This window comes from Patella vulgata, chromosome 2 (genome assembly GCF_932274485.2).
Source record: "Patella vulgata chromosome 2, xgPatVulg1.2, whole genome shotgun sequence".
Lineage (NCBI taxonomy): Eukaryota > Metazoa > Mollusca > Gastropoda > Patellidae > Patella > Patella vulgata.
Window position 1 is genome coordinate 47438728 of NC_065880.2, and position 23225 is coordinate 47461952.

The 23225-nt window shown below is 34.0% G+C and overlaps 1 protein-coding gene across 1 annotated transcript; it reads right to left on the bottom strand.

Annotated features, from left to right (window-relative positions):
• Positions 1 to 15400: 15400 nt before the first annotated feature.
• Positions 15401 to 18334, bottom strand: LOC126811903 (phytanoyl-CoA dioxygenase, peroxisomal). The gene has a single exon (XM_050537947.2). It carries the CDS (start codon positions 17970 to 17972, stop codon positions 16977 to 16979), a length of 996 nt encoding a protein of 331 aa, XP_050393904.1. The 5' UTR covers positions 17973 to 18334; the 3' UTR covers positions 15401 to 16976.
• Positions 18335 to 23225: the final 4891 nt, after the last annotated feature.

A 23225-nucleotide genomic window follows, 5' to 3' on the forward strand; every position in this document is an offset into this window, starting at 1 on the left:
TCGTCGCCTTTTTATAATAGCACAATGTCCAAAGAATTTGCCATTTGCAAACTGAATTTGATTGACTTAGTGGAAGAGAACCCGTGTTTGCTCATCGAGCGACCTTTTTCCTCGCGCGCGGAAAGGCTTACCTGTCCGAAACGGCCCCATTAACGTACATTTATTTGCATTAATCTGACGTTTTCGCCGGCGGACACGCTTAGATTACAGAGAGCTGACCATAAACGTTCAGTCGCCGCAATTTTAAAATAACACAATGTCCAAAAAATCTGCCATTTGCAGACTGAATTTGATTGACTTAGTGGAAGAGAACCCGTGTTTGCTTGCTCATCGAGCAACTTTTTTTCCCGCGCGCGGAAACGCTTACTTGGAAACAGTCGCATTACATTTGCATTATGCCGATTTTTTCCCCTGAGGAATCGCGTAGGCTACGTGGAGAGTGAGCCTTACAGTTTGATAATTTCATAAACATATCACATTTTTAAAACTGGCCATGGTAGCAGTACCCCCCCCCCCCCATGTGTGACGCCCATGATGGCAGTAAAACATAGTTACCTAATTAAAAAAAAATGACCCATGGACTCTGTGCTCTCATTTGCCTATCCCACAATGACTGGATTACAAATAAACATAGATGAAATATTAATAAAATCTGTGACGATGAAAGGTAAATGACTTTTCCGATGAGTTTTGGGTGGTCGAGAGTTAGATAACAAACCTCATCTCTCAACCCTCCGTGTTTCGAAATAAGCGATGGTGCTATATTATTATAGTTCCACGTGGCAAAGTCCAACGCAAATCACATCGGGAATCAGTAAGCAAAATTGACAATACTTTTCATCAAAACGACCATTGATTATATTTATTTATAATATTTCTGCCACATCCAACCACAATTAGGCATGTAATCCTACCTGAAACGAGTATAAATCATCAAATTTAAAATCGTGGCGTTAAGCCGTTACTAAGAACGCCATTTTTAAACGGGGGATGGATGGCGGTGTGTATGTCGGATAAAAACAACGCTTCAATAATTTAAACGCGAATATTTGGAGTTAGGCGATAGTTGTGCCACTACATTGGCCTCTGTAAGTTTTATTAGTCATAATAATAATTACCTTTTTTTTCACGGATGGATGCAGGAATTTTTGCAGGAGGGGTTTTGCCAGATTCCTGAGACAATGTACCCCCCCCCCCCCCCTCCTCCCGCATGGTCTCTATCGTCATTTTGGCGTATTGAGCTTTTTAAACAGAGAATTTCAACACCTCGTTTGACGTCAATTTTTATTATGAATTAATACAATGACATTGTGATTCAATTTCATGGATGCAAAGCATTACTTGTGATATCACATAATGTCTATATCATTATCTCGTGCTTTGAGTGTACATCCTGTCCCACACCTGACGATAAAGGATAAAGCACAGGGCCGAGACACTTTTCTCATAAAAAGTGTTGATTTACCAAAAAAATTATGTAACTGAGCACCCCCCCCCCCCCCTGGATCCGCCTCTGTTTTTAAGACGTTACATGTATTAATAAAGAAACCGAGTTTGCGACTTGGAACTAAAGGCACCCAATCGTAGCTTAAAACAAGCACATCAGTATCTCAACGTTTTAAGTTATGTTCTCGTAGCTAGTCGAGGGTGGGTTGAGGATAAGTCCAATTGGCCGTAACCTCCATCCATTTCCAACACTGACGCTCCAATGCGGCGACTATCCGTAATTAGAGCGTAAATGTCATGAAGTGACGGAAAAGTGAAGTTCTAGTTAACATTTTATAGTGACCTTGTTTTATACATCCCTCAACCATATCCCTTTTTTTCTGTATAAAACTTTTATCAGATCTTCTTATGGTTTCGCTTAGGTGACCATTGAAAACAATCTATATGAATGAATATCATTTTCTTTATCAAACTTATAAATCGGTTCCGCTAAGGCCATGTTGATAACTTATATTAGAGAGGTTCTTAAAATTGTACATTTCCTAATTAATTACTGTAAATACCTACATGTGTTTGATTTTATGATATCAGCATCTGTACCTATCTTGATGATGCCAGTAATTAAGATGCGGATGTCCATTGATATCGGCTGATAAAATATAACTAATTGCTCGTCTACTGGGTGATATCGTGGTTTGAAGAACAGCTCGCCCCTTGCCTTGCGTGAAATATGATCTGCCTCGATGAGTAAAGCGTTGGGAACTGTGGTCATGGAAGCAAAATCAAAGCAGCGCTCTACTGACTCGTGGTTTAGTTGAATAGAAAACTTTACAAGAATGACATCTTTTAATATTTGGATTTATTAATTCTTCAATAACCCAAGAAATGATAGTAAGTGTCAGTTTTTTTTGTTTTAAATGTCTTTAATGTGTAGAAAGATGACATATCCCCTCATGAGCGGCATGAATAGAATTGGAACGTGAAAGCAGGACTGGAAAGAAAAGTGTGCTATAAATTTTTGTTTATATTTATTCTATTTGGCTTTTAGTGCTTTTGGTAACGCAGCCTACGTTTTGAATAAAATGATGTGAGAAAATAAGATTTTACAAGGCTATTTAGTCTGTATGAGTGCATGTTTACGTGATAAAATTAAATTTACCGGGGATAACGTTTATTCCAGACGAAAACGGAAATGGTAACGTCGTTGAGACTCATGTGTCTGATGACACAATTTGGACTTATAACTGCAACACAGAAAAATTCGCAAGAAAGCAGATCTACTTCGAAAGGTTGGTTTAGATTCAGTTTGTTGATAAAACAAATTAGTTTTATTTTCTTTTAACAGGTGTAAATACCTTGCTCAACGTTTTAACATGCGGTACAGAAATAAACGCTTCCATAGCCGGTAGGAGGATTTATGTCTGGACAACTTGAAATATAGATTTATAAGAAATTAGATTAATGTACTTTTAATGTACTTACTGTGCATCAGATGAATTACCTTCTCAATTAGCTTCCTAATGGTTTAGAAAATTACATTTTCAAATCTCTATGATTTTACTTGATGAACTATTAAACTGTACTAAATTGAAACCGTTTTTTTGGGTAGTTAAGTAATTTTATCCTTAGTGTGCTGAATACTGCTATGTTATTGACAGATCTTTAATTGTGAAATAACTGTGTGAGGTCCTTATTCCTTTAATTAGATAAATTAGAATTTGATATATATGGATACTGGAATTATGAATAGAGAGTGAATTGGATTTAACCCAAACTTGACACTAACCAGTTTATTTTGGGATAAACATATCTTTGTATCTTTATTTCAATAATTCAATTATGTGAAGGCTTTAGAAATAGATGAAATCACAGTGCTGGAGAAAATTTACATGGATAGGCAAGCAACCCTACTCCTCATCACATATAAAACCTGGAATCAAACCCATGACTTATATAGATAACAGACCTTATGATCTACAGCACATGCGTTAGACTAATCTGACACAACTGCCCCCACCCCCAAAATATTTAGAACTTCATACCATCATGTTAATATGATTTTTATACGCCCACATTTTCATGTGGATGTATTATGCCGTCGCCCGTGTCCGTCCGTCCGTCCACAATTGTTTGTGGACTCTCTACAGGTCACAATTCTTATCCGATTTTGACGAAACTTGAAATATAGGTTTATCCCCAAAAGATCTCGGCTGCTTTCAATATTGGCATGTATCGGATCGAAACTTCATGGATTATGGCCCCTGATTGTACGAAAAATCACGTTTTTAGCTTGTGGACCCTATAGAGGTCACAATTTTTATCCAATTTTTTTGAAACTTGAAATGTAAGTTTATAACCCAAAGATCTCGGTTCCTTTTGATCTTCGCGCATGTCGGACCGTAACTTCCTGAATTATGGCCCCTGATTGTACAAAAAATCGCGTTTTTAGCTTGTGGACCCTATAGAGGTCATAATTTTTATCCGATTTAAAAAAACAGTATTATTATATCACCGTTACACCCTAAGGAAGGTTGAGTTCGAATATCGTGAAAATCGGCCCAAAATTGACAGACAAAATGGCTGTCGTTCGTTCTCAAATAGCGTAAAAATATGGTATATCAAGGTTGTGGACCCTATAGAGGTCACAATTTTTATCCGATTTTGTTGAAAATTGAAATGTAAGTTTATAACCCAAAGATCTTGGTTCCTTTCGATATTCGCGTATATCGGACTGTAACTTCCTGAATTATGGCCCCTGATTGTACGAAAAATCACGTTTTTAGCTTGTGGACCCTATAGAGGTCATAATTTTTATCCGATTTAAAAAAACGTATTAATATATCACCGTTACACCCTAAGGAAGGTTGAGTTCGAATTTCGTGAAAATCGGCCCAAAATTGACAGACAAAATGGCCGCCGTTCGTTCTCAAATAGCCTAAAAATATGGTATATCAAGGTTGTGGACCCTATAGAGGTCACAATTTTTATCCGATTTTTTTTAAACTTGAAATGTAAGTTGATAACCCAAAGATCTCGGTTCCTGTCAATCTTCGCACATATAGGACCGTAACTTCCTGAATTATGGCCCCTGATTGTACGAAAAATCGCGTTTTTAGCTTGTGGACCCTATAGAAGTCATAATTTTTATCCGATTTAAAAAACCGTATCATTATATCACCGTTACACCCTAAGGAAGATTGAGTTTGAATTTCGTGAAAATCGGCCCAAAATTGACAGACAAAATGGCCGCCGTTCGTTCTCAAATCGCGTAAAAATATGGTATATCAGTTCCTGTCGATATTCGCGCATATTGAATTGTAATTCCCTGAATTATGGCCCTTGATAGTAGGAAAAATCACTTTCTTGTTAGCTTGTTCTCTATCCATCTCTCGAAAATGTGGGCGTATCCTGCCTGGCAGCCGCTGGTTTGTCTTTAAGATTATTCTGATTCTGTTTAGACCCATTGGATTATATATGTTTTGGTCTTTTGGATAGATTTTTTATTTGTTTATTGAGTGTTTTAATTAATATAGCTGCCCTTCCCAACTTTATAATTTTTTGGAGCTGACACACTTGGCACACCATCATCATTCTGGATGTAACTTGAAATTCATTTTACTTTTGGCCATGGCAAATGTTCAGCAGTGTGAATTTACTTGATGCCTTTCATGTATATAATGAACATAATAATAGACCCTACTTAAATTTAAACTCATTATCATTATTCCACATACAGATTTTATATAATTGGCTCTGACTGGGAATTTAGAGGTCTGTATTTAGTAAAAATCAGCTGGTTTGTGTGATGCTATCAGTTTAATTGACACTATAATTATCAGAATTCTTGAGTAAATGAAAGCCTATTTTGTTTGTTTGGAAAAGCAAGATTTATAAAGGGTGTGAAAGGTCTGAAAAACATCAAGGAGGTCGCTGATGAAAACTGTCTGTTCAATGGTCTGGGGTTTTGTAATAACCCTCATGGTGCCTTACTGTAAACATTTTAAACCTGATTCACAAATTAAATAATATAAAATGTCTGGACCTTTAAGGCATTAGTGCTTTGCTGTGTAATCCACATGTCATAATTATCAAGAATTGATAATATTATTATATTAGAGAAATAAACTATATTTTAGGATCTGTTTTTTTTAAAGGATTTTTAGTTGTTTTAAATGAGGATGTTAACATTTGTATACTCAAGGATTTATTAGGTGGAAGCTTCTGACTAGAATGTTTTTATACGCCCAAATTTTCGATATTCGCGTATATGGAATTGTAACTTCCTGAATTATGGCCCCAGATTTTACGAAAAATCACTTTTTGAGCTTGTGGTCCCTGTCTAGAGGTCACAATTTTGATGAATCTAGAAAGGTATGTTTATAACCCAAGGATTGTGATTGTATGAAAAATCACAGGTTTTTTGTTAGCTTGTTCTCTATCCATCTCTTGCAAAATATTGGCGTATCTTGCCTGGCAACTGCTGGTTCATATTGTGTATAATGTTGCAGCATTAAAAATTCTTCTTCATCCCCATGATTTTGTTAACTAAAAAGTCAAAAGGAGTGAACACAGATGCTGATTTGGTGCTGGATTTAGACTTCCACCAGAAGGTATCACGGGGATGTGTATCAAAACTGGATAATATGCCAAGTTTAGATAATATGCCAAGAATTAAACTAAAATTGAAACAAACTGACCTCATCTGAATTTTTTTGAAACAAATTCAAGCCAATTCAATACTTTATTTGACCTAAATAAAAGTGGTTCATATCTTAATGAAAAGCACAACAAGCCAGATTCTTCACACATATATCTCAAAATTATATAATGTTTTAAAGCCGCTGATTTGCATTTATGAAATTATTGCTGTTAACATTGTTGTACAAGCTACCCTACCTAATTTGAATAAAAAATGTATTTCATCTGTTTACAAATGTCTTGGGAGTTGGGGCTTACAATCAAAATGTTTATTAAAGTGCTCCTGATTGTGTATGGTCTACATTGAACGGTATTCTGGCTGATTTGGTCTTTAAAATGTTAAATATGCTGTTTATTGACATATATGGGGTGTTAATTCGTAAATAATTACCTGGTTTTATTGTAAAAGAATAATTAAAGTGTTAAATAGGCTTTCAAACAATTGAAAAGATTTAAAGGTTATTCAAAGTAAAATCTATGATTTCTGACATTTCATTGTTGAAACAATCATCTATAGTTTCTATACTTCAAGCCCATGCTTTGTTACAGAGTGAGTTTTTCAAAACATTTGTTATGTCACTTAACCAGCAAATAAAAGAATTAAATCGTTTCTGTTGTTTGGTTTTTCTAACATAAATAACACCAAGTTGTGAAAGTAGAACGATCATAGAAACAGATAAAAGTTTCTAATTTTGTGCAGATTTTTTTAGATAGGAAAACAAAACAGGAATATGCATTTATCGTTAGTTATGAAATTATGTATGTCACATTAATATAATAGAAATGAGATATTTTTGATATTTGAAATATGTAATGGATATGAATTCAATCAGTTTTCATAGCAATGATAGATAAAACATCATTTAATAAGATGAAGAAATTGATCTGAAACGGTATTATCATGTCTTCTATGGCACTACATAACAACCATGAGCTATTTCTAAGTAATTATAAGATATAGAAATTAAAATATAGATTTAACACATATGTCTTTAAAGATAATTTCTCACTAAAGTATTTATTGGGTGTTTATTTCCAATAAAAGTATGGCAATTTTGGTATATATGGAAAGTAGAAACATCCAATCTTACTGGAAAAATACTGGATTCCCTAAAAACACCCATAGAGTGCATACAGAACAAAACATTGTATCCGCAAGGGAATACCCCTGCTATAAAGAATCTATTAAAAGAAGTCATCTTTGTGTCACATGACTTGGCTGACGTGGTACCTAGCAATGGGTGCGAAGCCGGAGGAGAATTCATTGCACATACAAGTAGATGTTGTCTTTAATCGCTGTCCATTTATCATAGATATTGAAGCCTAATTAATTCTCTGATTATCCACAGCCCACGTCTTTTTCCATGGTTTTTATCTCAGAAACTGTATGCAGGAAGGTATCTTTAAGCTATATTTGAAGGAATAGTAGTAAATATCTTTTGATGTAATTAAGACTTTTATTAGATAGTTTCAATCGTGATCCACAGACATTAATATCATGGCACAGAGGGAATACTGGAGATTCTATTGAAAATTTGGTAGGATTTGAAGAAAATATTGATTATTAATCGGAAATTTTTTTTGAAAATGCAGGTTCAAATCTTATGTGATATTATTCTGTGTTCCCTGTATTGTTTGAAAATAAAATTCCTGTGCTTTTTTCTTTTCTTCTTCTATTAGTGTTTACCATCTGCTGCCACTGATTTCGCACACAAATTGTCTTATTTATTTTTTTATTATGCTTATTGCACGCCCAGCTGTTATTTTTGTGGGAGGAAACTGGAGTACTTGGAGTAAACCCACGAGACTGCGAAGGCACCCCTATCTCCAAGCCACATACGCTCACACCAGGGATTGAAACCATGACCACAAGTCAAAGGTGACCGACTAGATAGAGCTCGAAGCGCGACACTCTAGACCACTAGGCCATCCCAACCCCCGCCCCTTATTTTCTTGTATGTGTCCTTTTATTTACGGCTTAAGATCTTATTTCATCAACATTTGTACAATTTACACAAAAATTCCTACAAATGAAAGTTATTTAAAAAAGACGTGTAATGTCGTGTCGTGTAATGTCATAGTAAAGGCTATGTGGATAGCAAGTTGACAAGGTCAATCGATGCACATAAAGTGTAAAATAACAGACAAAAAGTTTTGATAATCCAGCAAAACATTTCTGATTTCAATTATAGGCCTATGACACATACAAGTACATAATAAATATGACCTAAATGTTTCCATATATTCAGAAATAGTTTATTTTCATGTTTATGTGCTTTGTTTCTTGTATGTTTACTAATAACAAGTGCTATGATAAAGAATTTTAATTTGTTATTTAGGCAGATGGTACTGATTAAAGGTGATTTACAGTACTAAGTTGTTTCCTGGGCTTAAAGGGGGATGTCCTAGTGTGATGAGGTTGAGATATTGACCTTAATAGATGTTAATGACTATAGCAGACAACAATCTCATTAATCAACTGTTTATCAGTGTAACACACCATCTAACAACAATTTTAATTCTTAACAAATATACTCCATCAACAGGTGTTTCTAATTGCATTTTACACATGGGGATGGATGGACTTCAAACCTTCTTTCCATGTTTTTTTGGCTGTCTTCAAATTGTGAACTTCAGAGTGATTTTAACCAAACAAATTACCAGAAGCAATTCAGTTTCATTTACATAACTCACATTAAGTAGAAAAAATGATTAGTGTGTTGGTGGATATGCAACAGGAAATAGAATCTTATAAAGATATATGTTCACATTAAGATTTTACAAGAATCTGTAAATTGGAATCTCATGTATGCATGTACCTAAAGCAAAACAACCGAAATATCTACATTCAGTTAAAACAATTGGATTGGTATGTGAAAGTTAAATTCTTGATGATATGTTTTTAAACTTGGCCAGATCGTTTATTAGGATATAAATTATGGATCATAAATTTTTATTGTGTTTTTCCGTTTTTCATTTTTGACTTTTAAAGCTTGAGAATGTGATAAAGGACAAAAATTTGACAGAACATTTCAAAGTTTTATGACTTTTAAAGCTTGAAAATGTGACATAGGACAAAAGTTTGATAGAACGTTCCAAAGCCTTTTGATGTAAAATTAATAAAAAGATCATGCTCTCTAACTTTTTTGATAACATATTACATTAGAGGCTACCTGTACTTCATGAACTGATCTATATATTTTACATATAGCTAGTGGTTTTTTCCAAGCTAATTATATTAGATAAATGATCTCCTGGGTCCTAACAAGATAACAAATTTCCTCTTTTACCAGTGGTTTATTTATCTACATAAATTGAGCATGAAACTTATCTTATTTCTTATAATAAAAAGATAATGTGGTCAGGGGCTTATTTATTGACTCTAGACATTAAATGTCTTATTAAAGTCAAAGATAAGTGAAGGGCAAAAGAGGATTTCCATGCATCCCACACAGATGTTTCTAATTCAGTAAATCTGTAAAACGGCTTTCACATCAAAACCATCTGGTCAAAAGCTTAATATCTGTTTTATTGATTTACCCTCCACTGGTACTTATATCTTATGTCTATAAAATGAAATAAAACTCTTGATAATGTTAATACAGTGTAACAATGGTGATACTATTTCGAAAAATGATCACATTTCATACAATTTGCTTAGAATACCTTACAATTCATATTTATCGCAAAGAGATATTTCTTAGATGGCCAACAAGAAATAAAGCCAACAAATGCTATATAATTTTAATGAATAAATGCATATGTCAAATATTTAATCCAGCAGAAACACACACATATTATAATTATGATTCAAATTTATATGGTATTCATGTTAATTTAATCCACAAGAAACATACACAAATAATAATTATGATTTCAAATTTATATGGTAATCATGTTAGTGAAAACATACAGTGTCTAATAAAAAAAAAAAAAATTTTCAGGGGGGGGGGCTAAAGTCAGAAATAATTGGGCCACTTCAAAAATAATGTTCAGTATAAGAAGTATTTGAGAAAATTATTTATCCTAAATCCAGTTACGATTGTCACAATCTGATTAAAACATAGATCCTATTTCGTTTCGTTTTTTATAGTTCAAAATTTCGTTTTACTTGTCTTTACTACACTAGAATCTGGAAGAGTTGTTATATTACCGGCGTTTTGCTTGAAGTTAGGGATAAGCCAATGAAACAGTCTGTTACGGCGACTTCTTGGCGTGCCATACATGGAACTGTGGGTAAACCACTAGAAACGCCAATGCTGATTGATTAATCAATGTCTGATGTAATAGAAGAAATCAAATGCAATTTGATTAAAATTCTGATAGTGTAAATGGAAACCGAGTATTTCTGCACATAATGTAGGGGGGAGGGGGTGGTGGAATGGTGAAGGCATGCGCATTGCATCATAAGGTCTGTCATTGAATCAAGTGAAATTGGCATGGTTTTGATTCCCCGCATGTACGTGGCAGGTCGCATGTCCAACCTTGTGGGTTTTTGGTGGATATGATTTTATTTGTTCATTACAAAATGGCACCCGAAATGTCGTAAAAAGGCATGGCTAGCTTCGGCGAATGGCGTACGTGACTCATAGCATATAGCTTCATAATAAGCACTGCCTTATATGTTATCCTAAGCAATTTTCGTGTGGCAGTTGAGATTGCGGGAAAGTGCCACTGTGGATGAGAATTTCTATATGGAGTCTTAAAAGACATAAAAGATATCGCAGACAAAATAACTGTCCAGTGATTTAGTGTGTTATATACTCTTACGAATAGTTTACACATGCTGTCGGTTGATGTATGCTGTGATTAAAATGTCTGACAATCGAGAAACCACGAGGTAAACACGTAGATTAAAATTATAACCACTCTTAGTCCTATTGGATTGATGAATAGTCCAACAAAGGGGAAGCAGTGACTTCTGTTTAAGATTAGATTGATGAATTGTCCGATAAAGGATTAAGTCAGTCAATCATGGCAGATGATTATAACACGATAAATACACTGATCACTTAACTATCTGATCAAGCCAGTCTATTATCATCGGTAATCGGTTTGAGTGGTAGTTATACACTCACTACACTATATTAATTTTGGAGGTTTGGAAAATAGCTTTGGACATGTCTGGAATATACGGGCGAAATTCCATCACTGCCCGATACCATAGGGTACATGACTCGTGTACTGATTATAGTATAAAATTTTGTGTCTTAAATATTGGATATTAGGATCCTATAGTTTCACGGTAAGATAAAAACATCAATAGTGATTGAAATTGATCAATATTAAATTTTGATTTGTGTTTTTAATTTCAAATATTATGGAAAATATTGAGTTAGAGACTTCATCTTCTTTAAGACTAGGGAGATTAATTGATTGAATCTAAAAATACACCCTGACATTGGAACCCTTTCACTCCCTGAAGCTAATTATGCATGATAGTGTTTTATGACTGATCTAATGTCACATTTTACTTGCTAAATCCATACAGAAAATTATAAATTTCCTTGAAATCCGATAAAATTATCTCTGAAGATTCATTATGCAAAGTAACACTGAAAATATCATCGTTGAATATCAAATTGCTATGTTGGGTGTAAAAATATCAGAAAATATTTACACTCTATGCAAAGTACACTCTATGCAAAGGTTTTCAACTTATTAGAGTTACATACTGTATTTCACTTTACCGATAGTAAGAGCACATGATGAGTGAACGTCCATATTTCAAATTTAGAAAATGAAAACAAAGAATGGATAGATCAAATGTCATTTTTTTCAGTTTCTGTTCCACATGTAATATACATTGTTGATTGCAAGCAGAGAACAGAAGCCAATATTTCTAAAGCAATAGAAATAAGCATGATTACCTCATTGAACGTTACCACATTTAGATACTGATTATGGGAGATTGTTTTCATTGGTCCATTAAGTTTCCCTTCCAATTAATAAAATGCAAATATTCTATGCATCCTCTGGTGTTTTTGCCCCCATATTTGTCAATCTCTCAGTAAAACTTGGTGTATATTATGTTCATTAGGTGAATGCCTTGACTGAGATCGATGATGAGCATTATCTGCATAGCTCAACAGAGATGAGCAATTTGATTTGTAAATGCATTTGTAATTTTGATTCTAATTGAGTGAGAGTGATGCAAGTTGGATTGTAGGTTTTAAATGATAAATGTGGAAACTTGTAATTAATAAGTGTCATCTGTTTATTTGGGGATTGAGGTGGGCGACATCAGTCTCACTATTGGCTTACTACTTCATGTTTCTATTACATCACTCAAACTCGCACTGATTCAACTTTTCAGCCATGTCTAGTTTATTTCAGTCTATGCGACAATAGCAGAGAAATTGCAAGTTAAAATATCCGGTCATAAAACACATTTGTGTCAATTAAGGAAGTTTTATTTTCATGATTGACCCAGCTTTAAGTTGACATAATTAGAAAGTACTGTAGATATTTTAGCAATGGTTAATGAGCTGACTATAATGTCCCTCACCATTGCTTCAGGAATATGCACTTCCTCGGAAATCACCCTGGTTCCCAACAATAAATGAGTATCCTTTTCATCCCCAGAAATGGTACGAAGAGGTGTCTTTGAACTCCTCTCGATCTAATTAATGCCTTTTATATAATATATATTACTTTTAATGTAACAGTTTAGTATAGGAAGGTTTATTTTCCCTCAATGGTTTAACATTTATTCCATAGTAGGCCCTGTTATTAAATCAATCTTCTATCTTGTAGGTATAAACTTGTTAGAGGGCCTCACTGCAGATGATGGAGTACAAAGAATATTACCCAGTGGAATACAGTTTGGAGATGAATATTATGGACACCATTTATTAGTGGAGCAAACATCCACTATTTTAAGTGAATTTTCAGGGGAATTAACGCTTTATATATCTGGCAGTCTTTTTGGAAATGGAACTCTTCCGCTTTTAACAATTTCCTCACCAAATTATATAGCACCATATTTGGAAATGTGGATAGAGACAGACGTACGTCAAGTAGTGGTGAAATATTTGGGTGAAAAATCTGTGCAAAGAGTGACAATAACAGATGCTTTGCCTGTATGGGAATGGAGGAATATTCTAATTTACATTAATGGCACTAATCTGATAGTGAAAGTAGACTGTGGAGAGGACATTGTTAAAACATTAAAACAAAGATTTTCACCGATTACATATGATTCAGAGATTTTATTTGGTGTTTCTTCAGATGGACAAAAATCTTTTAAGGTTAGTGTAGTTTTTATACACCCACATTGAAATGTGGTCCTATAATGTCGTCGCCCCTGTCCATCCGTCTGTCCGATTGACTTTAAATTTATACACAGTGTTTAATGACATGGGACAAAGAAGCCTATTGATTTTCAGCGATTTCGGATAATTACTGCCAGAGTTATGGTCCTTGATCACTTCAAAATATCTTCTGGACGCTCCAGAGGCCGAAGTTAAAATCCGATTGATGTTAATTTTACACACAGTGTTTAAGGTCCTGAGGCGAAGAAGCCTATTGATTTTCAGCGATTTCCGATAATTACTGCCAGAGTTATGGCCCTTGATCACTTCAAAATATTTTCTGGACGCTCTAGAGGCCAAAGTTGATATCCGATTGACTTTAAATTTATACACAGTGTTTGAGATCATGAAACAAAGAATCCTATTGATTTTCAACGATTTCCAATAATTACTGCCAAAGTTTTGGCCCTTGATCACTTCAAAATATCTTGTGGATGCTCTAGAGGCTAAAGTTAATATCTGATTGACTTTAAATTTATACGCAGTATTTGAGGTCATGAGACAAAGAATCCTATTGATTTTCAACGATTTCCGATAGTTACTGCCAAAGTTATGGCCCTTGATCACTTTGACAAATCATGTGACACTCTAGAGGCTAATGTTATCATCCAATTGACTTCAGACTGATACGCAGAATTTAAGGTCTTGAGATGAACAAGTATATTGATTTTCAATGAATTTTGATAGTCCATGATATTAAATATTTCGTATGCTAAACATTAGCATGGGGCAGAACTTTAAAAAACCCAAACAAATTCTAATGATTTTCTGATGATTACTTAATGAGTTGTTACTCTTAACCCTTTCAATGCTAGATGTAAATCCACTGCCTGTGCTAGACCCTTTTTTGAGGAAAAAAGGGGGGTTGGAACTGAATGCCAAACAGTACTTATGGAAGCTTTTATGAAAAATCTTTTTGTCTGTTGGGATGGGCATGAGGTTGGGCTAAGTGGAAAAAATAGAATTTTGGAAATTTGCATAATAATGTAGTCATGTGACGTCATGGCGGCCATTTTGGATTTCTCATTTCTCACTAAAGCTAACACGAAAACAAATTTTTCTCCATGAAATACTTATGAGATATTGTTTTTTTCACTGGATTTTGATAAAGATATATAAAATGAACAAAAATATCAATAGCAGCCATGAGCAATGCCACCATGAACACGCGCATCACGTCTCCTGCTGCCATGACCATGTGCAGATTGCAATACCTTGTTTTCACTTTCACTTTCACTTTCACTTTCATCCCCAAGTCCTATATCATGATATCATAACCAATATAGTCAGTCAATAGATCTATAGTTCGGGACTCAGGAATTGACTACGTTCTTTACGATCCAGCAGGTCAGCATTATTATCAACATCAGAATTATTATATAAAACACAAATTTATATGGAAAGCAATCACTGGGTTTATTTCACACTACGTTTCAACAAGTTGTGTTTTATATCATATGTTCAGTTACTAAATGCCGTATAAGGATTTCATCAGAATTATTGTCAGAATCTACGGCAGACACAGGGCTATCGTGTTCACATTGGGCTTATTCATCATGCACGGGAGACATAGCCATAGGCGGAACGTCGCGCAACAAATCACACACGTACTTCATAATACCAATCACTGTCCTTCTTAGTATCATTATTTAGTAACTGGAAACGAATTATGTGTATCACCCGCCTCGAAATTGTCCTTGTGTTGGTCTGCAAGACGTCACTCTCGACGAAGTCGTGAGTGCATCGTCTACGTTGTCACTATGCACTCCGCCATTTTACAGTTTGCCGCTTTGAAACACGTGGAAATATGTTCTAGTGTATAGAAAATACAATAGATGGCACTTGCAGTTACGGTACTAATTTTAGCGAGGGCTTTACTGAGTACACAGTAATATCGGGTACGCGTATTTTAACGACATTTAATAATACCTTGTACTACCGGGTAGACGCAATGAAAGGTTTAATCAGATTTTAGTGTATTATAAATGTTTCATTACCGAAAAAAGTAAAAATATGCGACAACTCTTGTTGACTGCCCGGACGATTTAGCTGCTGTGGTCGTATGTTTTGTTGCCTGGCAACCTATCTTAATTTAATTTAACAAAATCTGCTTTTTGTATCTTATAAACATTTTCAACATAATAATAGCACACATGCAAATGGCACAAATAATAATGATAACCCTAACCCTTTTTATACGCCTGCATTGAAATGTGGTCATATATTGTCACCCCATCCGCTGGTCACTCGGTTTATCCGTCCAGGTTGTTATGCATGCTCTGTAAGCAAAAGTTATCATCCGACTTTAAATTTATACACATGCAAAAAAGAAATCCATTTCTTTTCAACAAATCACATAATTACCCTCTGAGTTGTCACCCTTGATCAATTTAAAAAATCTTGTGGACACTCTCGAGGCTAAAGTTATCATCTGATTAACTTGATATTTCTACACAGTGTTTATGTTCATGAGATGAAGAAGCCTGTTGACAGGGGCGGATCCAGAGGGGGGGTTTGGGGGGGTCGACCCCCCCCCCCCCCTGCTCGGCTACATAAACTTTTTGGTAAATCAACACTTTTTATGAGAAAGGTTTCTCGGTCGTGTGCTTTATCCGTTATCGTCAGATTTGGGACAGGATGGACACTCAAAGCACGAGATAATGATATAAACATTATGTGATATCACAATTAATGCTTTGCGTCCATGAAATTAAATCACAATGTCATTGTATTAATTCATAATAAAAATTGACGTCAAACGAGGTGTTGAATTTCTCTGTTTAAAAAGCTCAATGTGTATGTATATACGTCAAAATGACGATAGAGACCATGCGGGAGGGGGGGTGGGGAGATATATTGTCTCAAGAACATGACACTCCCACCCACCCCTGCAAAAATTCCTGGATCCGCCCCCTGTGTTGATTTTCCACGATTTCTGTCTGACCTTGAACAATTTGAAAAATCTTGTAGAGTGAAAGTTCATAAGTGAACTACACATACAAGCCAAGTAGATTGAAATGTCTACTAATCAAGTAATCAATTGCTATGGGGGTTTCTGTTACTAACATTGAAATCAAGAGTGTTATTTCTCTTTAAAAGTGTAAAATTATAGCAGTTGTTGAATTTCACAAAACATTACAATAATAAATGGGCATGGCATAAATTTAATTGCCTCACTTGTAGATAGTTTTTATGACTATTCCAACATTATCTTTTAAATCACAGGCACAATAATATCTTGATAATGGAAGATGCCCTTTAAATTACATCATCATTTCATGCCTGAATATTTGGCACTAAAAATATTGATTATCCAATTTATCAGCACAATATTGTCAAATCACTAACAGTATCCAATATAGGTCTTGATATTGTTAAGATAGAGATTTACTGAATTATCCAGGAATGTCCATTTTGGTTCATGTTTATGTAGGCATAAATGTAATGTTATCAAACTTTGTATTTGGCATATCTGTTGATCACAATAACAGATTTGGCATATTATGAAAATTAGTGAAATCAAAGTCTACTCATAGCTCGTACCTTTTCTTTACCTTTCACTTCTCGACTTTTCAGTTTCCACACATCAGCAAATGAAACATTGATTTCATTATTACCTAGGCGTTTTCTGACTAACTGTTTGACTTCATTGGCAATGGTTTCTTGAGTTGTACATGTGACATCTATATAGTAACAGTTGCTACTTGCATAATGACAGGATATAGACTTTCTGAAATGAGGGGTTCTGTTGACCCCTGAACCGTGTATGAGAAGAGGATGAAAGAAAACTGTATCACCAGGTTCCATTTCCAGATGAATTCTCGGTTGACTCAAATCATAATTTTGTATCCCATGGTACATTTTGTTGACACCATTGTCCCAATCAGGATAACTATGTGGTAACAGCTCACCTTTATGAGTTCCTGGTGCCACCACTAGACAACCATTTTCTTTATTCACTTTCACAATAGCTGTCCATGAACAGACGATTCTGTTGGTGGGTCTGAATGGAAAATAATGTAGATCTTGGTGCATGGGATGTCGTGATGTTTTACTGCCTGTGTCTGGTGGTTTGTTAATAAACATGGTATGACGGGCTTCAATCTCAGGTCCTGTGAAACATTCCACATATTCTACCAACTCAGGCAGACAACAATAATCAAATAAAACCTCATCATGGATGAAATTCTGAATTTTGGCTATGGCCTTTTCACCAGGTATAAATTCGGATGTAGTCACAGCAATATCTTTCATGACTGTCAGGAATGGCACAGTCACCTCTTTTCTGCAAATCTTTTCAAACCTGTCACTGTACACATCTAATTTTGAAGGAGAAACCAGATTTTTGATGACAAGGTAACCATTGTCTTCATAAAACTTTCTCTGCAGATAACTTAGTTTGTTGTTTTGAAGGGTGAAAATAAATTCATCTGTGGCTGGAAGTACATCTATAGATGGACTTTTCTCAAATTCATTATTAGTCCATCGTAAAGTTGGTGAATAGGTTTTAGCCATTTTGAGAGTTTGAACTGTGTAACTGCTTTGATCCAAGTTATATAATGTAATAGTATTGCATTGTGAAATCTTTTCCTTACGGTAATAGTCACATTTTCTGACCTGTACAATTAACCTTTAACCGTGACAATATGATAATCATTATTTTGTGTGTTCTCAAACACGTAGGTATACATTGAAGATAACATTTAAAGGGACTTGCCAATGGTGACCAGGAGATAATTTAATATTGAGCTCAACAGTAGGCCTACAATCATCCTCATCATCAGCAGCAGCTCCTCACCATCTAAATTGTGTTTCAAAATTTCACTTTTAAAACCAAAATGATTAATGTAAATTTTTACGAATTATACAGGCAACATTATTGCCTGGATAATCAAGGTTATAGGATACTTAAACATATCATACAGACCATCCCTTATTTATGAACCTAAAACATATTTAGAGGTGCTATTATTGAGAGATAGACAGCATGTAAGGTCAGCTTTTGTATGCAAATTGCATCCTTAAAACATCTAGACTATGTGGAAATATCCCTTTAACAGGACTTGGTAAATTTTGGCTAGCTCAACAAAATATTACAATTAATATTGAATACATTTTTTGAAAGAACTTTAAACTTATAAATGACATTGTAATAAAACTAAATGGAAATCCACTTTAAACATTAGGTGTATCCTACTGAATATGAACTTTGTTTATGATTGTACAGATATCAACAATTATTTATTTTTAGAAACAGAGAACTTTGACATGCTCTATTATCTGACATTAGGATAATAAAACTTGTTTGTATTTCAAACTGACACAAAGCAGACGGATGTTAAATTTAAATTGAATTAGGTGTATAATAAAACAGTTTGAAATCAAACCATATGAATAAATGTAATTCCTTCAAAATGTCCAGAATAAACAGCAAATACAATGGTTATTTTAAGTTTCGGTTTGATTTGGTGTTACATATTATTACAAAACAATTATGTAGTGTTGTCTTCAGTGCTCATTACATACAAGAAAATATTAATGAAATATCTGAATAAAAATATTATTTTAAAAGATGAATGATTAAAACAAATACAGCATCATAAAATGTACATGAACAAATGGGTTTTCCGTTCTTTCTTAAAAATAGCAATGTATATTGATTGTCTATTGTATAAATTAAAAGGGAAGACTGTTACATAGTTTTGGACCAAAAATATCATCCCTGGTGTAATCAGCCTAATCCAACCTAAAGAAGGATGATTTATAGTGTAATTTAGACTAGAAATATTAATGAGGTTGAATTGGAGTTGACTTGGTGTTGGATATAACAATAGACCAAATTAGCTTAACTCAAATTTGGCCTGATGTTATCCTCTCTAATTAATTTTATTTTATTTGAAAATTAAATCAGACCGGTGTCACACAATAGAAAATTCTAAAAACTTGTTGAAAGTCTATACCATAGTGAAAATAAACATGATTTTTACACACCCAAATTAAAATTCAATGTGGACATTTATTGTTGTCATGTTATCTGTCATCTGTCAGTCTGTCCAAATTTGTTTTCACATTTGCAGGAAGAACCTTATCGAAATTCAAAATCTTTTGATAGCAGATTTCAGAGTTATCTCCCAATTTACATTCAAACGTTTGATAGCTTGTGATAATGCAATGTTTTAAGACTTGGCTTAATTTTGCATTATGGTAAAAGGAAGAAAGATATCGATTTTCAAAATTTTGGGATCGTAGATTTAAAACAGATTTAAAAATATAGTTCATTTGTCCACTGCATGAAGTCCAAATCTTATCTAACCAACAGATTTTATTTTAATATTCTAAATTCTGACCTTATTTGTTGTCTTTTTGGTTCTTTCAATAGTCCTGTGATTCCGTCTGTGGATATTTTTTCTCTTTTGATGTTAAAGAAAATAAATACAGAAATGTTTTATAATATTTTTTTCTGTTCCAGGGAATGCTATATCAAGCCATTTTATATTTATCAGCAGAAAATAGAATGTGTTCCAATAAAATAGGTAATACAGCGATTTTATACAGTAAAAATAAATTTTAACCGGCATGTTCTGTTTAATGTCACTGAATATAGTTGAGAAATTCACTTAGTAAACAATTTGTATTTTAGTTTTTGTACAGGATGAGACTGGAATATCTAGCCTCTAAACTCACAATTGTTAAAATCGGTGTGTTTTCTAGAGCATGTACTGGTTTATCTGAATGGTCTTTCTGTTATATTAAGGTTTTATTTCTTATTCTAGTATAGAAAGTTTTGTATAAAATACACTATAAAGTGATATAGAGTTCAAGATAAAGTATCATAAATAAAATCTCAAAAAAATTGTAAAGTTTCTGTGCGTTATCAAAAATGATAGACAATCAAAATTTGGAAGAGGATACCCTGGTTTGGACCCACTCAATACATTATATTATAGTCACACCACTGATTTTAAGAATGATATGATTGTGTTTCAGATGAAGGATTACGGTCTGATGAAAGTAGTATTATATTAGGCTCACCGTATGATGATAGAGTTTTATTATTAGAACAACAGATTACACAATTAGTTGTTATGGTTGACATGTTAAAAACACAGGTAAGACCTTTTTTATTCCTTTTTGGTTCCATTTACAAACTTCTTGCCAATGTGTGCCATTCTAGCTACACAAGATACCCAAATTCTGTATGGTGTGAGTTATACACTATACCAACATTCACAAGATACCATCAACATACATACACAACCAGGGACTTTATTTGACTCCTAAATGATCGGACATATCCAACTAGATTCTCAATTGTCCAAGAGTAATTTGGCTAGATGGACAGTGTTATGAAGAAATACCATGGTGCCGTATCAGCTTATATCCGACGAAAAAAAAGAATACAGTAATTTATTCAGGAATATTGCGGACATGAATTTCAAGCCGGTACATGAATAAAGGCTCAATACCACTCTTGTTGTAACTGAATAATATGTCCCAATCTTTATTCTGGTCAACAAATTGTACTATTTTAGAATATTTCAATTAATTGATGATACAAATTTCATCTTAACACACCTTATTTAAAAATTTTGAAATATTCAACATCATGGTTTGAAACGTCTAACGTAAACCTTTTCAAATGAAACTTCGATTTAAAAATATTCGAACCCTCTGGTCAAGTAAAATAGGATGTAATAGATAATTTACACAACAGGTAGGACACTTAAACATCTAGTACTTAGATAGAGATATTATTTATTTTCTGGAGCTTTCAAGCCAGCAAGAAGGTTATTGTCCCTTTAAATATGGAAAATTTTATGAACGATGTTCCTATTTGTCGTTATTTTTGTGCTAATTACATGCAATAGAATACTATATTCCTCATAACAAATTACCAAGAATTATTTTTGTTAAAATCTGGTTATATTAAAGGGAATGGAAGCTTAAAATTTTAACCAATTTGACCCAATTCTGGCCAGTTCGTTTCAAAATGGATTAATAACCCTGATGGACACCTTGGGGGATTACTGTAGGAATACGCCTTAAACCATTGCTAGATCTATTTAGTACATACAAAAATATATAAAATTATTAAATACATGCATGATAAACATTACGATTCTTGGTTACTGATTGATGAAGAAGTTTAATGTTTGATGATAACTCATCTTTCATCAAATGCCTGGTTGATCATTGTTGTAGCTATATATTTATTATTTTTTTAAGAATGTTGGATTAACAACTAGGGTAGAATATTTAGAAACGTGTGAATGTCGACCTTCTTGTACATATAATGGAAGTATAATAGAAGAAGGTAGAGTGTGGACACCTGAACTATGTACTGTGTGTACGTGTGAGGTAAAGGTTCTTTGGTTAATGTTTCCATTTTTTTAAGTTACAATTTGATATTTTGAAAGTACAATTTGATATTTTGAAAGTAAAATTAAAGCAATTATAACAATGTAGAATATAGTTCTCAACAGACCGACATGAAAGTAGACCTAATAATAATAGTAAGGAAACTATTACAAAGAAGGTTCCAAATGAAAACAGGGAGCAAAATAGATATGTAACTGGAGTCTTTTGCATAAAGAACCACTACACCATTACAAACTGACAGATATTTCAGATTAGAAAAATCTGTTTGATAAGTTCTCATATTTTCACAAAATTTGTGTAATTTAGATTCAAATGTAAAATGTATCATTTCAGAGAGGGCGACCATCATGTAGCAGACGGTTAGATATTCCTAGTTGTGCAAGTAAGTCAGTCTGTTCCTATTAATTTATAAAATTCCAACAATTGCAGAGCAATGAAATAATTTTTCAATGCAAGAATTTTACAAAAACATACCAAAATCTTTTAGAATACATCATAAAAGTTTGAAGTTGGATAACTGTTTTAACTGTTTCGCTACTATGAGCCCCTCATAGTGTCTCAGCTTTTCCATCAGATGTGCCTGTGAGCCACTGTCAGCAGCTTTATGTCATAGGATCTGGAGCCTGGATTTGATTTTCTATAGATCATTAAAGAATCTATTAAAGCAAGGGCTTTTTGTCCCCCGCCTTTCGAAGAAAGCAGGGGACTATTAAAATGGTTTCTGCCGTCTATCTGTCTGTGCGTCCGTCTGTCCGTCACACTTTTTGGAACACAATAACTCTCCTTCTAATTGAGCTAGAATGTCCATACTTGGCGTAGGTGTTGATGGAGATCGAAGATGAGAATTTTCTGCTTATGGTAAGCAGAGATAACCAATTTGTTTGGTTGATGCTTTGGGACACGATAACTTTAGTTCTAATTAAGTGAGAGTGAGGACACTTGGTGTATAGTTTTATCACATCAATAACTTGACTAAGTTCCATGATGAGCATTTTCTGCTCAGGGTAAACAGAGCGATAAGCAATTTTATTGGTCAAGACTTTGGAACACAATAACTCTCCTTCTAATTGATATAGAATGTTCAAACTTGGTGTAGGCGTTTATTAGATGAATGCCTTGATGGAGTTTAATGATAAGTCCGCTTACAGTAAGCAGAGATAAGCAATCTGATTGATTGATGCTTTGGGGCACGATAACTTTAGTTTTAATTAAGTGAGAGTGATGAAACTCAGAGTATAGATTCATTATATCATTACCTTCACTAAGTTCGATGATGAGAATTTTCTGCTTAGGGTAAGGAGCGATAAGCAATTTGATTGGTCAAGGCTTTGGAACATAACAACTCTCCTTTTAATTGAGGTAGAATGTTTAAACTTGATGTAGATGTTC